The sequence below is a fragment of the Rhea americana genome, unplaced genomic scaffold, assembly GCF_003343005.1.
Source record: "Rhea americana isolate MKP2758 unplaced genomic scaffold, rheAme1 scaffold_24, whole genome shotgun sequence".
Taxonomy (NCBI): Eukaryota; Metazoa; Chordata; class Aves; order Rheiformes; family Rheidae; genus Rhea; species Rhea americana.
Window position 1 is genome coordinate 2,242,511 of NW_028186357.1, and position 15,645 is coordinate 2,258,155.

The 15,645-nt window shown below is 42.4% G+C and overlaps 1 protein-coding gene across 2 annotated transcripts in view; it reads right to left on the reverse strand.

Moving 5' to 3' along the window:
• Positions 1 to 6,246, reverse strand: part of CDH13 (cadherin 13) — a 482,277-nt gene extending 476,031 nt beyond the window's left edge. For both annotated transcript variants that reach the window (XM_085306414.1, XM_085306412.1), the window contains exon 1: positions 6,085 to 6,246. In XM_085306414.1, coding sequence (XP_085162540.1) covers positions 6,085 to 6,129 — 45 coding nt within the window. In that variant the 5' untranslated portion in view covers positions 6,130 to 6,246. The remainder of the gene's footprint in view (positions 1 to 6,084) is intronic.
• Positions 6,247 to 15,645: the final 9,399 nt, after the last annotated feature.

Genomic DNA, 15,645 nt, shown 5'->3' on the forward strand with positions numbered 1-15,645 from the left:
GCTCAGAACAGCACAATTTACAAGTATAGATGTTCGCAAGAGAGCATCTTTTACATCCTAAATCCAAGATGTAATCCTATAATTTGTTCCAACCTTGATACATATTTCTTTGCATGCAGCTAGAACAGTGCTGTGACAGCTTGATGGCCTAGTAACTGTACTTTGCAGCATTTTGAGTCCTTGTTACAGACAAGTACTRTGATGTCCATCTGCCATGAGTACTCATTTGCCAAAAAACTTAAAAATTTTTGGAAACGGTTTGTCTGTACTCCTATTAGCCCATAAGTTTCAAATACAGAAAAGTTACTTGCTCTTCCTAACACACCAGACTGCAGGTTACTGATATGGAATTAAACACCAGTCCTTGATGGCAACAGAACAAAGGAGGTCAGACTAAAAGAGAAAGCTATTATTAGTTTAAAAACACCACCACCAAAACTGATAATTTTGGTAACAGCACCTTTATCAAGCAGAGCCCAAGAATGCTGAGGGAATAAAAGCTGTTAAAGATTCCAGAGAACTGCCCAGTTTTGAGACTCCTCAAAACCTCTGCTAAAAACAAGACCCATTTAGATAACAATTAGCCACCCATAAATGGGCTATCACAGATACCAGAAGTTATTTAAACAGCTTAATCAGCTTTTCCAAGTGGTTAGAGACACTGACGAACTGCCATGTGCTGAAGAGATTCTTTTACACCCCACTCAATAGCTCATGTTCATTTTGGTTAAAACTGTTCTAAGAACAGCCTAACTCCATCAAATCAAGTCTTAAATTCCTCCTTTTTCTTCAGGCAAGAAAATTAATGGTGCAAAAATATTGGATAAGCTAGTAGGAGATACGAGTTCCCTTCACACAAAACAGTACAGCTTTTCAAGAACCCTGTTGACAGGGAACACTGTCCACATAACAGGTCAACACTAACAAACAAGCAGCAGGCAAATCTGAGACCCTTGAGTAATGAAGCCTTGGTTAACAGAGCACAGACTTGTTTTTCTACTCCTTTATCTGGCATTTAATAGCCTACTGATTTRTATATGCTAAACATTGCACTAGCTGCAGAACATCGCAAGTGACAGCCAAGCAGTCTCCCATCTGGGCTGGACCCACCGGTCCCATGATTAGGACAGGGCACAGGGCAACTATAGAGCCACAGTCAAGAACCCACTATCATCATCCAGACGAGAGGAAAAGCTATAGCCCACTTAATCTCCTAATTACAGTAAATACCTTGTCTCTCCTCCTCAGAGGAGATGTGTTGATTCTTTGTCTACACCAAGGAAACYGCCAGCTAGAATGCTAGTGGCAAAAAAAATATATATACACACACACACTTGGCACCAGTATCTATCAAGCAGAATAAAGTAGCAATTTCCCTGAAACTATTCAAACAATCCCATTAGCCTCATTCCTGCTTCAAGGCTCCCCTCTCCTCCAGGTTTTTAAACTGGTCTAGGAAATCCAAAAYTTGAGCCAAAATCCTGATACATGGGTACAATCCTGCAGCCAAAGACTTCAGCTATGAGCAGAGAGTATAACTGAAACAGTTATCTAGCTTGCCCTTACATATAAGGGGAACAGGAAAAGCCTACTTACTTAGTCACTACTAGGAAGAATGCAAAAGGCAGAGCTCCATGCTTCCTTGAATAGCCATCATCACCATTTCTACAGAGTTCCTGTTGCACTAGGCTGTACAGAGATGCCTTTTAGAAAGGCTTGTTTCTTACCTGACAAGTCACTGAGAATCAAGTCAGCATTCCCCAAGGTCTGGGGCACAAGTATTATATCTGACAAAATAAGCTTGTCCAGTTTCTGATCATCAGAAACAGAACCTGTGCCCCAACACATGTCCCAAGCTGTATCTTGAATAGAAAGCTAGCACTGCAAGTAGCAAAGTGGTTTTAATTGTAATGCCATAACTCCAACAGCATTTTCATGACCTATTTCCACTCATTTACTGTATCAAGTCTCCCTTCCTTATCAGTAAGAAGTCTGGTCATGTCCCAGGTAAGCACAGCTTAAAAAGGTTAGAGTTACTGCCAGAAGTCATACTTCCCTCCAAGGCAGGATTTGACAAATAGCATAGCATGACTGCTAGAACAGCTCTGTGTTTTGGTAGATGCATATCTCATTCAAAAGATGTAAGAAGGTCTTTTTGCATCAAAAAAAGATGGCCTGAAACAGTCAGAATTAAGAGCATTACCTGGATCACAAAGTGTTCATCAATACAGGTAACTCTACATAATAATTGGTAGTGGAGTTTAACTTTTTTCTTTGAAAATGCTCAGAGATACAGAACTCTTTCTTCTGAAAGAAAGAATCATAAACAGAACACCACAAAGAAACAAGAGGGAAACATTTGGACATAATTTGGACATTTGGAGGAAAACTTGAACATAATCCTTTAATGTTATTCCAGCAAAGTTTGTGAGAGCAAGATTTTTTCCTTTTCTGGAAGCTGATAAATTTCCCTTGCTTTTTACATATTGGTGTTGACTTTTGAGCTGTGCATGGAGCCCTCTTCTGGAGAAATTTGAAAAATAAAAGCCCACATTGTTGCATTCTTAAGCTATGTATTTGGGAAACTGTTCTAGAACTAATTCTCTTTATTCACTGTATTGATAAACTTGTAAAGAAAAAAAATCTATAGTTTTCTGATTCATATAGTTTCCCTCTGGGGAACTTGAGTTGTTTGAGCTATCCAGCAGAGATTTTTCTTCCCTTGTCTTGTATGCTTTACTCAAATTTTGCTAGATTCGTCTATCTGCATGAAGTGCATTAACATACAAAAGCAGTCCTTTTAACAACTTCTGTTTTAGAATAAATACTTTGTCCATAAGCTTTAGAAAAATATCCTTTGGGAAAAGCCTGAAAGAATCTATTTGATTTAAAAATCTGTAGGTATTTACTGCTAACTGTATATTTTCTAGTGAACTGTGCAATTCAAGGTACTAGATTACACTCAGCTTTTATTGTCAACTTCAGATCAATGATTATATTACAGATACGAATCTTATAGATATGTTTTGTAGTTTTAAAGGTGATTGTGAATTAAAGCGTTCCTTCAAAGATCGTCTTCAGCTGCTCCAGTTAAAGTAACATTCAATTTTCCCCTCAGTGGGAACAGAACAATCAGTAGCAGGGCAGACCAGATCTTTGYAGAAGAGAAAAAAAACATTTATCACCCACCTGCTTAATATAACCTTCATCAAGAAAGCAGCTCATGAGGAATGTTTGTGTGAAGCTTCCCATTAACATCAGCCTTCTAATGCCTCAAAAGGAGGCTTTTCCATCCTTAACAGGCTCAAATGCAGACCAAGAAAAGCAATAACCAGTTTTATAAGTGACCTTTTCAGTAAAAAGGTATGCAATATTTTAATTTTTGGTCACTTGATATTCTCACAGGCCCAGCAGTTTTCTCAGACTTTCTACACTAAGTTTTTGCCATCATTAGTTTGAAATGGAGATCTTCCTTTCCTCTACTTCTACAGAAAGTATTACAATACTGAATTGCTATTGCTTAGACATCATTTTATCAAAATTGAGCTTCACTAGTTCCACTGGCATTGTATTATGGGAGCCATTATTGCTACTGCTGACAGAGGGAAAACAAGGAGAAAAAACACTTAAAAAAAATCCTAACAAAATGTGTTACAACCACTACACTGCCAGATGGCTGCATTTGTTTAATATGTTGTTTCTCACATTCTTCTGTTTACTTTTCCTGTCACATGCAAGTTGTGCATGGGTTGTGTCAAAGAAAAACTAAACAGCATATAATAATTCTTTTCTTCCCCAACATGCTATCACCTATAATTCATACCTTAACACAGCAATATTAAGCCATCTCATTCCTGAGACCAGATTTGTGTATCCTTCCTTATTACAAGTCAAATTGATCTCTTAATAAATCAACTTTGACACAATGTAGGAAGTCAACTAAGGAATGTGTAAAAATCACCAGGTAGAGACATTGCCAAATAAAGCTACATATGCTAATGAAGACAGCAGAGTGCAAATTCAACACTTCACTACAGAGCTGTATTAAAGCACTACAAGCTCATCTCAGCCCAACAAGTCAGAACTTACACTCTGACTTACTGCTGCAAGTTAAGAATAAGTACATTCAAGTKGCTTTCAGAATCAGGTGTACAGCACCTTATAAAATTGCAGGGAATTACTGATTAAAGAACAGAAGCTACATGGTTTAATAGGCCTTAGACATCTGTCAATACTGCTTTTACAATAAGGGACTGCTAAAGAAAACCCAARCTCAAGCCTATCAGTTCAGTATGGCATGCTAGCAAAGGCAGGCAGAAAGGACCCAAACTCATGGAGAAAGCCAAGCAGGTTGCAGTACAGAGAACAGGTTTCAAGCCTGAGGTCAGGGCACTGGGGTGGCCTAGCCCCAGGCTGCCTTCACAGCTGCTGCTGCACCCTCTGCTTGGGCACCCGCGCTCCCCCAGCCCACGCTTGGGTCTCAGCCCACTTTCACAACTTCTCCTTCCAGCACCGTCAGGCATTCCCAGCYTGCTAAAACCACCAGCCCTCACCAGGAATAGCAGCATCCCCTCCCGCCACGGAGCTCTCCTGCGCCATCCRCCAGCTTCAGCCCAAGCCACTGGCAAAGCCCCCCCACTAGATACCCTGCGTACAGCCCTGGCACAGGCTGCTCCACACCTCAGCCATGTCCTTCACCAGCACATCATGGCTCYGCACCTGTGACCCTGCACAGCTGCACACATCCTAGCTATGGGAAGAGCCAAGCCCTCAGCATAATCCCATTTATTATGCTCCCTGAAGTGGGGCTTGCTCATATGAACTCCCTGTCACCATCACCCACTGTCCCATAACTTCTGGCACCCGGGGCATGCTTTCTACCCTCAGCCAGCTGAGCTAGGACCCAAACATCCATGCTTTGATCTGCAGCATTTATGCCTTCAGCTCATCCAGCTGCCTCCTACTTACAGGCTCTTGGCATGTCTCCCTTCAGCAGTAAAGCTCTCCCAATAGCAAAACCTCACTATTTTCTCCTTTTGAATACCATCCCATTTTGAAAAAGCAGACCAAATTCCTTYTAGAGATCGCTGTTCACACAAACACAAGTGCACAGGCTCAGTGTCCCAAGCACAAGTCTGGCGCTCAAACACCTACCAACCCCCTAAGGGTTAACAAAACCACTCAATCCCAAGTGAAAGAATTAACTTAAAAAAAACCACACACACACACACTCTACTCAGGGCACAGGATGCCAGTACCACAGTCACTAAATGCAAGAGTTCACAGGGCTCCTAAGACAAGAAAAGATGCATTTATGCTGCACAGCAAAGGAGCCTCAGACCTCTCCCAGTGCTTTCAAAAAGTGAGCCCTGCAATAGTAGCAGGAGGAAAAGAGCAACCAGGAGAAATTGAGAAGTCAGAGCCCGGCAAGTCGCTTCCCCTGACTGACAGCAGCAGCGGGGCTTTAGCAGCTCTGTGTTTTTAAGGCTGGCTTGTTTTTCCCTCTGCTTTCTGGCAGAGGGGGATCTATTACATTTAATAAGAGAAAGACTACAYAGCAAGTCACTAACAGAGTATTACACATCTATCAAAAGAGCGTGCGGGGAAAGGAACCTTTTGCAAGGTCTGATTTTATTTTTCCTCTATACTCCCCCCCCTTTTTTTTTAAGGAGAAAAAAAAGGAAATAAATAACATGAGCTGCCTATAACAGCCTGTAAGCCTACTACCTGGCAAAAGCTGGAGGAAAAAGGCAAATCAAAGTTGCAGCATTTGATATGACAGAAAATATTGCTGCTGCAGCTGCTGCCGAGACACTTGAAAGATTCCCCCAATCACCCTCSCTGAAGGAGGGGGGAATACTATAACACAGCAAATTTGTTGTAATTGTAAATCAGAAAGCTGTAAGAGGCTACATTCCTAGCAACAGCCTTATAGCAGAGATCTTGCATCTTTCAGCAGTAATTCAAGCAATGCATAATTATTAAGAAATCAGACCTGAATTACAAATACTTCCAAACCCCAAAAAAGCACATCAGAGAAGGAAGATGAAAGAAAGCAAGGAAAAAAACCCACACATTTCTTACCTGGGACAGTAGAAAGGACAGAACAAGTTGAGTTTTGTGCTGCATTTTGCCAGACTAGAAGGTACCAGAGGCTTTTTCATTCATGCACTCGGCTGCACTGAGCATATTTTCACTGTGAAACAGCCTTTGAGAAGAGACTCTGCCTTGAGAGCCAGCCAACTTCCCAAATAGATCAGCAGCATCATCACTAAAGCATTGGATAGAGTCTGATGACCAGAACCAATGGCTTTACAAGGATGATTTCTTCACAAAGCATCCCCATTTTGCATCACACATATTGGGCAAGCACCTCTCACAAACACAGCACCTTAGAATGCATTTTGCTTTGGTGTATGTGCGCTTAGTTTCAGTCTAACAAATCATGCCTTACAGCTTTTAATAGTATTTTTCCCTTTTAGAAAATAAAATTGCACAGAAAGAAATAAGAGCAACTCTGAGCACCAGCGCAAAGAGATTCTCTTTATTAAAACATTAAGAAGGTGTATTTTATTTTCAATACATCAGAAGAGTAACCACTGCAGTTTTAGTTACTTCCAAGCCTTAGGAGAACACCACAGTGAAAATTCTGTACAGCAGAAATACAGATTTTATTTTGTGCTTTTCCTCCTCAATCTCACAAATCACAACAAAGATAGATCAATTCTAGCCTGCAGAAAAAATCCATCACAAGGCAATAGATTTTATTAACTGCTCAGGTAATGGCAGAGCTGGCTTTTGATTCAATGAACTTGAATCTAGGACAAAGTTTATAACATGCGTGCCCTTCAATTACCAAAACTTTTCTTCTTTGAAAGAGGGGACCTAGCATTTCAGGAATCTGCTTTCTCTGGATCAGTTATATCCAGGCAAGTAATACCCAGCAGATGGACCACCAATTGCAAATGAAATCCCCCCCCTCCATCTGCATTTCCAGCTCCACCTCTCCTGCCACTCCCCRTTATCACAACAGTCCAGTCCTCTTTTGACAAGACTTTCTTGCAGTCACCATATTTAGCACTACCCTTCCCCTGTATTCAGGAGGTTCACAAGTTTCCTCAGCTCTGGCAGCTGCCATTTATCCCCTGCAGGTTTATCTGGCAGGGCTGCTGCCTCTGCCCTGCCCCAGCACAAGGGAAGCCAAGTGGAGGAGCAGGGAGGGGAAGGCAAGCAGAAGAGAGATGCACTCAAAGGAGTYGCCTACCACTTTCTGAGGTCCTCAGCATCAGCTTTCCACCCTGAAGGATGTTATTTGATAGCTTTTCCAACCCCTGCTAGTCTTCTGCTCTCAGCTCACATCTTCCTGCATTTACAGACCAGCCAAAAACCCAAAGAAAAACACTATCCTTAAGTTTGTAGCAACAACTCTGCTCCAGTACTTTAATCAGGGATAGGGATGAATTAATACTCCAGATAGTTCAGAATTCAAACCAAAACCAGCAGGAACTTCCAGCAGCAGTTATAATGCTCTCCGTGAACTGTAAGAGGTTCTCCACATGCACATTAAATTTAGGTTGCTTTTCTCTCTTACCTACTTTCTCAGGCAGGAAGCCATCTTACAAAACAGGAGTTAAAACAAATCTTAGAGACCTATATACTAAAAATAGTAAGTGTCCCCCTCCCACCCCTCCTTCAAGGTCCAGGTTTTCCACCAGCCTCCAGGGAAGCGCCCCAGGAGCTCCAAGGGGAACAGGGGGTCTGCGTGAGGCAGTGCTCGCAGGGGACAACGCCAGGCATGCCAGAGCACAGGCAGTCTTGATGCGAGAGCATTGGGATTTGGGTCATCTCTTAACCCTCATCAACTAGTGCTGATGAGCAGAGCAAGTTCCCAAACAGACCAGAACTAGGTGGTGGCTAAAAGAAGCAAGAATGTACACACACCCTGTTTCACAGGAAAGGGGATTAATAARAAATACAAATAACAATAAAACAAGCCATGTGGGTACACAACTCACCTCCAAGTAACGCTTGCAGTAGCACAAGGCTGAAGCCCCCGTTAACGCTTAGCTGCCACGCCAGCCGCGCTCCCCCACGGCCTGGTCTCCTCGCAGCAGGCCGCACCGCGGCCGGGAACCGCGGCCGGCAGCAGGTCGCCAGCGGCCGCTCAGGACCGGTGGCACCACCAAACACCCCAGGGCCCTGCCAGCGGGGAACAGCAGCCTCACACTCCCACCCCGCTCTGGTGGGGGATTAGGGGCCCCCAAGGGAGGTGCTTGGCTGKAGCAGGCCAGTGCACCCCAGGGCACCCCCAGCACCGCGCGAGCACTGGGGCAAGCAGCACCCAGGGGGGCTGAGGGGCCTCAGCCCCCACCAGCACCAACCTCCTTGTAGAGCCCATCCAGCTCAGGCACCCACAGCCAAAACGGCAAAGAGAGCCTCACGCCACAGCCCCTCATCTCCAGCCACCCCCAAATAACACACTTCTGTGGTAAAAAGCCAAATAACTCACCAGCTTGCCACCTCCACCCAGCACTCTCCACATCGTACCAGAGCCCTTGGCCACAGCGGCTCCTTATGGGCCCTGGGACGGGTGAGTAACAGCACCTGGAGGGWKAWTWAMMRSMMCYKGRRGGKTRATTARCAKCACCTGGAGGGTTAATTAGCACCCTCTAGTGCTAACCCTTCACAGGGGCTGGGCTGCAGGTGCCCCCCTGAAGCCTGCTGGGGTGGTCTGGAGGTCAGTACTGGTGGAGTAGTATTTGTTGTAAAAGTTATATTGTTATAAAGTGTCAGTAGGCTGTTAAGTAATAAGAAAATAAGACTTGGTGCTTGTGTCTGTCTTGGGTAAGTTCAAGCCTTTAAATGCCCCTAACAAAAAACAGCATAGTCCTCAGGGCACGGCCAGAGGAGGGAGGCCAGGCAAGGCCTCTGCTTCTAGGGCAAGGTGTGCTTTGCCTCTTTGGGTAGGGGTGGTTTTGTTTTGTTTTGTTTTGTTTTGTTTTTTGGGGGGGGGGGTAGGTACTGACTGATGTAAGATTCATAGTAAGTTTAGACTTGATTCATAGTAAGTTTAGTTTAGTGGGTTTTGGGCTACAAGCCAAGAAAGCTCCTGCTAGGACCTCCTGGAGGTTGGTTTTGCAGACTGTAAGTTCACCGCTGTGTGTAGTGTGCTCTGCAGGCTTTAGATACCYTTGGTTTTGCTTATAAAACCCTTAAACAACCTAGCACCTCAGGTCACTTCTCTCTCCCTGATGTACTAGAGCAAGAGCAGCCTGCACTGAGGCTCTGTTATTAAWGCCGTTAATTGCCTGTAATGCATCAGGTGTTTTCACAGATGGGCCAGCCTGGGGGGTGTCTGCGAGTGGCAGTACCCCTTTAYACTGCCAGCGATACCTCCTGAAGACTTGTCCTGACCCTTTAATAAAGGCTGAGGGTTAGCTGCYGTGAATCTATCGCAAGAGCGAGGGAAGTTTAATTTCATGTTAAAGGGAACGACATGAGTCCCTCTCATGAGCGTGCACCCAGGTTTTGCGCTCCCCCTCCTGTGGTCCTGGCAGTCTATGTGCTTCCTGACTGCTATGCTGCGCTGCACCTTTTCTGCAACTCCTTCAAACGTGGATAAAAGCCTCAGTAGTGGGCAGTAACCCAGTGCGCGTAAGCTTGAGTGGCACGTCTTAACCAGGACAGACAGGGCAAGAAGTGCACAACCTCCAAGAWGGCTCAGAGATCCCCATAGTTATCAGAGCAGTATCTGCCCCTGAAGATGGCCATAGCTGAATTTCTTTTAGGCAGGTGGGCCAAGTACATGCTGGAATAGAAATTCAGGCATGCAAAGTGATTCAAAGCACAAGCTTAGCTGCAGTGTGTTTGCCATTGCCCTTGTTATTTGGAAACAACAGGCTGGTTAGTGTTTTCTGGGAGCCTACTGCATTTCCTCCAAGAACTGCCAGAGAACAGAAGAAAGCAAGCCTGACCTGCYGTGCCATTAGGTTTGGCAAGTTACCCTCCTGCAATACCCCAGCAGAGCCGCCACCAGCTCTTGAGGCCAAAAGGTTGTAGGAAATGTGTGTGGTTAGAGCTGGAGTCCATAGCCGGAGTGAAATCCAATCCTCCCTCCTGGGGCTCTCTAGCAGGAGGAGACAAAGCAACTGGCTGAATTACGTATTATTCCRGAGGGCAGAGACTCAGAGGAGTGCGGGGGAGCTGGATTAGTGAAGAGTTAAAAGCATGCGTTTCCAAGCACTCTGGTTCTGTGCTTGGCAGCTCTGCCAAAATAGGCTYGAGTAGGGATCCTCTGTCTTAACACAGCTGAAGTGCCTTGGAAAAGGTTTCACAAGAACACCAAGAGAAGAGTTTTGCAGTTTCAAAGTAAGATTTTTATTATGTATCCAACCCAGAACTTCTGTAACACCTCAAACTCCGATCACTGTTTCTTACACAAGGGGTTATTGACAACAAAGTTTAGCATTGACGCAGCTTTCTTTAAAACCTGTGAGTTTTTTTTATTCCAGATGGTTGCTGAATGCTTTGTCTGCTAGCGTTTCCCTTCATGCCAGCCCAAACTCCATGATAGTAAACCAGTTTTGTTTTCGTACTTGCTAACAGGCAAGTCACAGGCAACTAGAACAGACTGATACTTCAATGAAAAGAAATAGGGAGCATGTCATAATCAAGAGAGGACTGAAAACAGTGAGTGAGTGGTGAGTCAAACAGGAATTTTACATTTTAGAAAAGTCCTTAAGAAACCATCATACCCTTTTCTTTCCAGTAAGAAAAAATAATCCCTGCTTATRCTAGTCATAGGAGCCATTTCTCCTAAAACAGAAAGCCATATTACTGTTTCTTTCTGCATCCCTGAGCCCTTTAAGCACTAATAAAATGCATTTTACTTGTAAAAATGAGTTACTCTAAAGCATTGAGTAGCAACTCAYAATGCTGTGTTCTAATGCCATATTTTTAAGAGTACTAGATCACTATTCCCTATAGCAGTTGTATGCCTGTATGTGCTTATAGACTTTATCTGCTTATATATTTATTTTTTTTCCTCTAGAATCCAAATTTAGTAGTAAGTACTACCTGAACTACTACCTAACCAGCTGGTAGATTACTGATTAATATCTGTTAATAAGATCTCTAACATGGTCAGCTGATAGGGAACACCCACACAGTTCTGTATTATCTACAGCAACTGCAAATGATTAYTACTTACTTCAGGATACAGTTATATACCCCAAACCCTTCAGCTTATCACCCTGCAGGCTTCTCTTCTTTTACTCAGTCCTAGACAAAAAATAATTATTTAAAAAATATATTTTAAATAAATRAACACCTATTCTAATCGTTATTTTGCCTGGAAGCAAGCTGTTCTGTAATTCACATTTCATATGAAATAAGCTAGGGAAGGAGTGAGAAGAGCCCTGCTTTGTGATGGCTGGGGTGCTCCACAGGGTCTACTTCATGAAAATGGGGTTGTTTCCACCCCCTTCTCCAAGCTGCCACCTGTGTGGAACAAAGTCTTGCTCCTCAGCTGACTTCCAGCATCTAGCACTSTTTTCAGAGTGGAGGTAGGTGTTTTCCCACACAGGCTAAGGTCCTCTTGCCCGTCAGTTGAATGATAGCAATTCAATCAGCTTGCACTGTGAGCTCGCCCCATCCATGAAGCTCCCAGGCACTTTSCTTTAGTGGTAGTCCACACTAATTCAATCACTTTCAATCATACAACCATGGACAGGTAATTGAATTCYGGCCCTCTTTTTACCCACATTTTAGTAATATGAAGTTACCTCGTGCTCATTAGTGTATTTGTCCTGCCAAAKCACAGGGATATAGCTGTACAGCTGAAATAATTCTGCAGTGTTACAGAAGGAAAACTAGGAAAACTGAGGTATAGGGAAGCAACGCGATCTGTTTAAGATCATAAAGGTGGTCAAGTACAGAGCTAAAAATTGCCTTAGGCTCTGGCCCTTCCGTCTATTGAAAGAACCAGTCAGCCTTCCTGGGGAACCTGGGAGCTTCCTCTGTTATTGTACAAAACTGAAGCTGAAACGCAGTTTAATGTAAAAAGTCTTCATTGGCTGTTCTAGCTGTTTCCGTTCCCCACATGTGTCCCTCCTATCTCATTTTAACACCACCAGTCCTTTACTCTCCCCCCATAAGCATAATTGTATCTGGCCAAAATACAGGTGTTTTGGAAGCAATTATAGCTCCATTGGAGCAGAATATGATGCATGGTAGCTCATTAGTAGTTTGCCAGTATTAAGGGAATGACTCCTTGTTTCCCTTCTGACCTCACCTATTGTCTAGGAAATAAATGGATCTAGGAGTGAGAAAATTTGTTTTGGCAAAGAGATGTGTATTTTCCAAGGTTCTATTTTACTGAATTCTGCCCAGAAATACAAATYAGAATAATTAATCAAATAAATGCAAAAAAGAGTTGATCATTCCCTATTCTGGTTGCAACTGTAGTAAGTCRAAGTCACTATTTAAAGATTCACTATGCAAGTTTATTTTAAAAGTTACTCTTTTTCTTCTATACATTAAGAAAATAACATTTCCACAGGAAATACATGAGAAAAAGCAAGTTATCATTGTCAGAAGTTTGTGTAAGAAGTATCCAAACTCAAGACATTCATCATGAGTTATGGAAAAGTTAATACTGTAGAAATAAATTAAGCACAGAATTTTAATGGATTTACTGCGTGACAGTTCCTCAAGCCAACCAAGTATCAGCTAGGAAATTCAAATGTGAGAGATATGCTCTTAATTCCTACRGTTACGGATTTTTTTTAAAATCCCTTCTTATGATATAAGGGTCATTTTAAATATTCTGCCATGAATATAGAGCTTACTTATGGGTAGCACATTTCACCATTCTTATCCAGCCAGAAGCCAGCTTAATCTTTCATCTTTTCACAGAGGAACAGCAGATGCATAAGTATATTTTAGGGTGAATAAAATAGTTGAGGGAGAATGTCTCAGTGTTTGAATATCTATATGCACAAGACTTCAGCTGACACATACAGCCAGAGCAGTTAAACCTCCCGACTTTGGACATACCCAGATGCACTGTACGCGTTGCAGGGTTGCACACAGCTCTGTTTCCTGTTATTTTCAGCTACTCTGTTTGCACTGCCTAGTGCAGCTCCATTTTTCACATACCGTAATCATACTGACATGGCTGCAAAGCTCTTCCACCAGACCCAGAATTGTATCTGTCCCAGGCATGGCAGCATGCAAGCTGACTTGGGGTAAAAACAGGGATAAATTCCAGGGGTGTGTGTCCTAGTAGCCACTACAGCAGGAAGATAGAGTTGTAGGAGAAAAGACCTGAGCAAAACCTCCCTTATAAAATGAAAAGGTTCATGAGGACCCTGACCTAGAAGAACAGCATGCGCATCTTGTGCTCTGTTATGGAGGCAAGCTAAGGGCATGTGGTGCAGCATCCTTGTCCCACAGAGCTCAAGATGCTATATATGTGAGCAGCATCAGGATTTCACCCTCCATCCTTACGCTTTTTTTCCCCCATTTATATTCACAACCTTTTCTCTATGCAACTGTCATGGATTTTGGGCAGATAAATATCTTATATGCTTCTCAAGGGTATCATACGCTATTTAGTATTTTCCCTCTGGTATTAGCACCTGTTAAGCATGGAAATAAAGTGATTAGTCTTACATGTTTGATTTCAAAAATTAATTTCAGGATATGTCTCTGTATCATTGGTAGATCTACTGGTTCAAATAATGATATCCTCCTCAATAATAAGTTTACTCAATCGTGAAAAGTAGGAATTACAGGAGGAATTTTCCTGGATTTYGCTTTCTCTCAGAGTTTTCTAGAACTGTCAAACTTTTTGTAACAAAGATGTCTGATACTATGTAGCCTAAGAAGAAATTTGTCTTTGCAGATCTAGGCATGACTTAGGAAATAAAGTGCTTTTGATATAAGAGAGAAAAATAACATTTGAAAATTCAATGTTCCCTAAATGACTTTCAACCAGTTTTTCTTTTTTTTTTTTCTTTTTTTTTATTACAAGAATAACCTGGTCCTTCAATCAATCTAAAAAAGTGTGATGAACAGAGGGATAAGAAATAGCACTATACTACTATGCAGTTACTTTAGATCCAAGTTCATGACATCTGAAAGCACAGCTAAATTCAGCTAGGCCTAATTTTACKAGGACATTAATTATTTTTAAATTAGCTAAGCATTCCATTGTAACAATGTATKCAAGTATTTCTAGAGAAAATCATGAGCAAACTATTTAAATAATCTTGAAGAATGCACGGTGACACAGAACCCCCCTCCGCCCTGCAAACCACTGGATCCCTTCTGTCCCATCAGAGCCAGAAAGTCCAGTGTGCCCTGATGCACCTTCACCTTCTGGCTCCCTATGGTGGAATACTTTTCTAACAAACTATACTGTACATACCAAAACCCTCTGATTCTTACATTGCTTTTTTACCTACCTTTGAAATATCGTATATTATGCATGAATTCTTGGTTCGTCATGTATCTTGAGATCTCTTCGTATTTCATTGTTTGTCTTCAATTTTGTATCTTTCTTATGTAAAATTCATTAAGACTGTGTAAATATGAGGAAGAAAACTCTTTCTTTTACTTTTTCCCTTGGGACTGTAGAAGGTTACCTTTCCTCATGCTCTGTCGTAATCTCTCTCTTGGGCTTAGTTTCTATTGCGTGCAGTTTTCTAAGAAAGGGGCATTCTATACCTTTTTGCTAGGTTCAGTCCTGAAGTAAAACAATTTCATTTGAATTAATGGCATTGGATCCTGTAGTACAATAACAGAATATACTCATGTTATGTTGCCTTGGTCAGGTTGTGTCCCTAAAATTGTATGTTTGTTTACTCAGTAGGCATTTCCAAGGAGGCAAAATCAGATCACAGTGGGTCATAGCAAAGCATCACAAAGCTCTTGCTCTGAGGTCCCATGTCAACCGCTCACGTGGTAGATTGTGGATTGGAAATTTGCTTTCATTGATGCAGGAAGAAAGCACTTAACTTTGAGGAATGGAATGCTGTGAGAATGACCCACATCCGAGTATTTAATCCTCTATTTTTTCCTAAGTCTTAAATCAAAATAGGACTTCAGTGAATCTAGGAAATCCTACTGGACATGCTTGCTAAAAACTAACACTGCACATTCTCCAGCATGCCATGCAGCCATCTCAGCAGGTCGACAGTCTCCTTGGAGCTGCAATCAACCAGCATGTATTAGAGCAGCTTTTCTGCTCTAGTATATGGGCATGTTCTGCTTTAAGCTGAACCCAGCACAGACAAGCCAATAGATCAAAGAAGCCACAGTCAGCTCCACAATATCATTTTTTCCTTATGCTGCGGTTAACAACATGAGATCAGGAAATCCCTGAGTTGCAAATAGTTGGAAGCTGGAAAAGCACTCAGGGGAAAGATCATATGAGAGTAGCTTGTTCATGCTTTTTTTTTGTAGGCATCTGTTTATGGCCATTGTTGCTGTTGATATCCTCTGACACATAAGTGTAATTAATTCCTAACAAACTTAAAAGATCTACTTAAGAAGGTGAGGGGGCACAACAAAAGAAGTGAGATGGTTCCTGCAGTATCAGTCAGGGTGTTGGTGGAGGTTGTTATCTCATTTTGGGAAGGA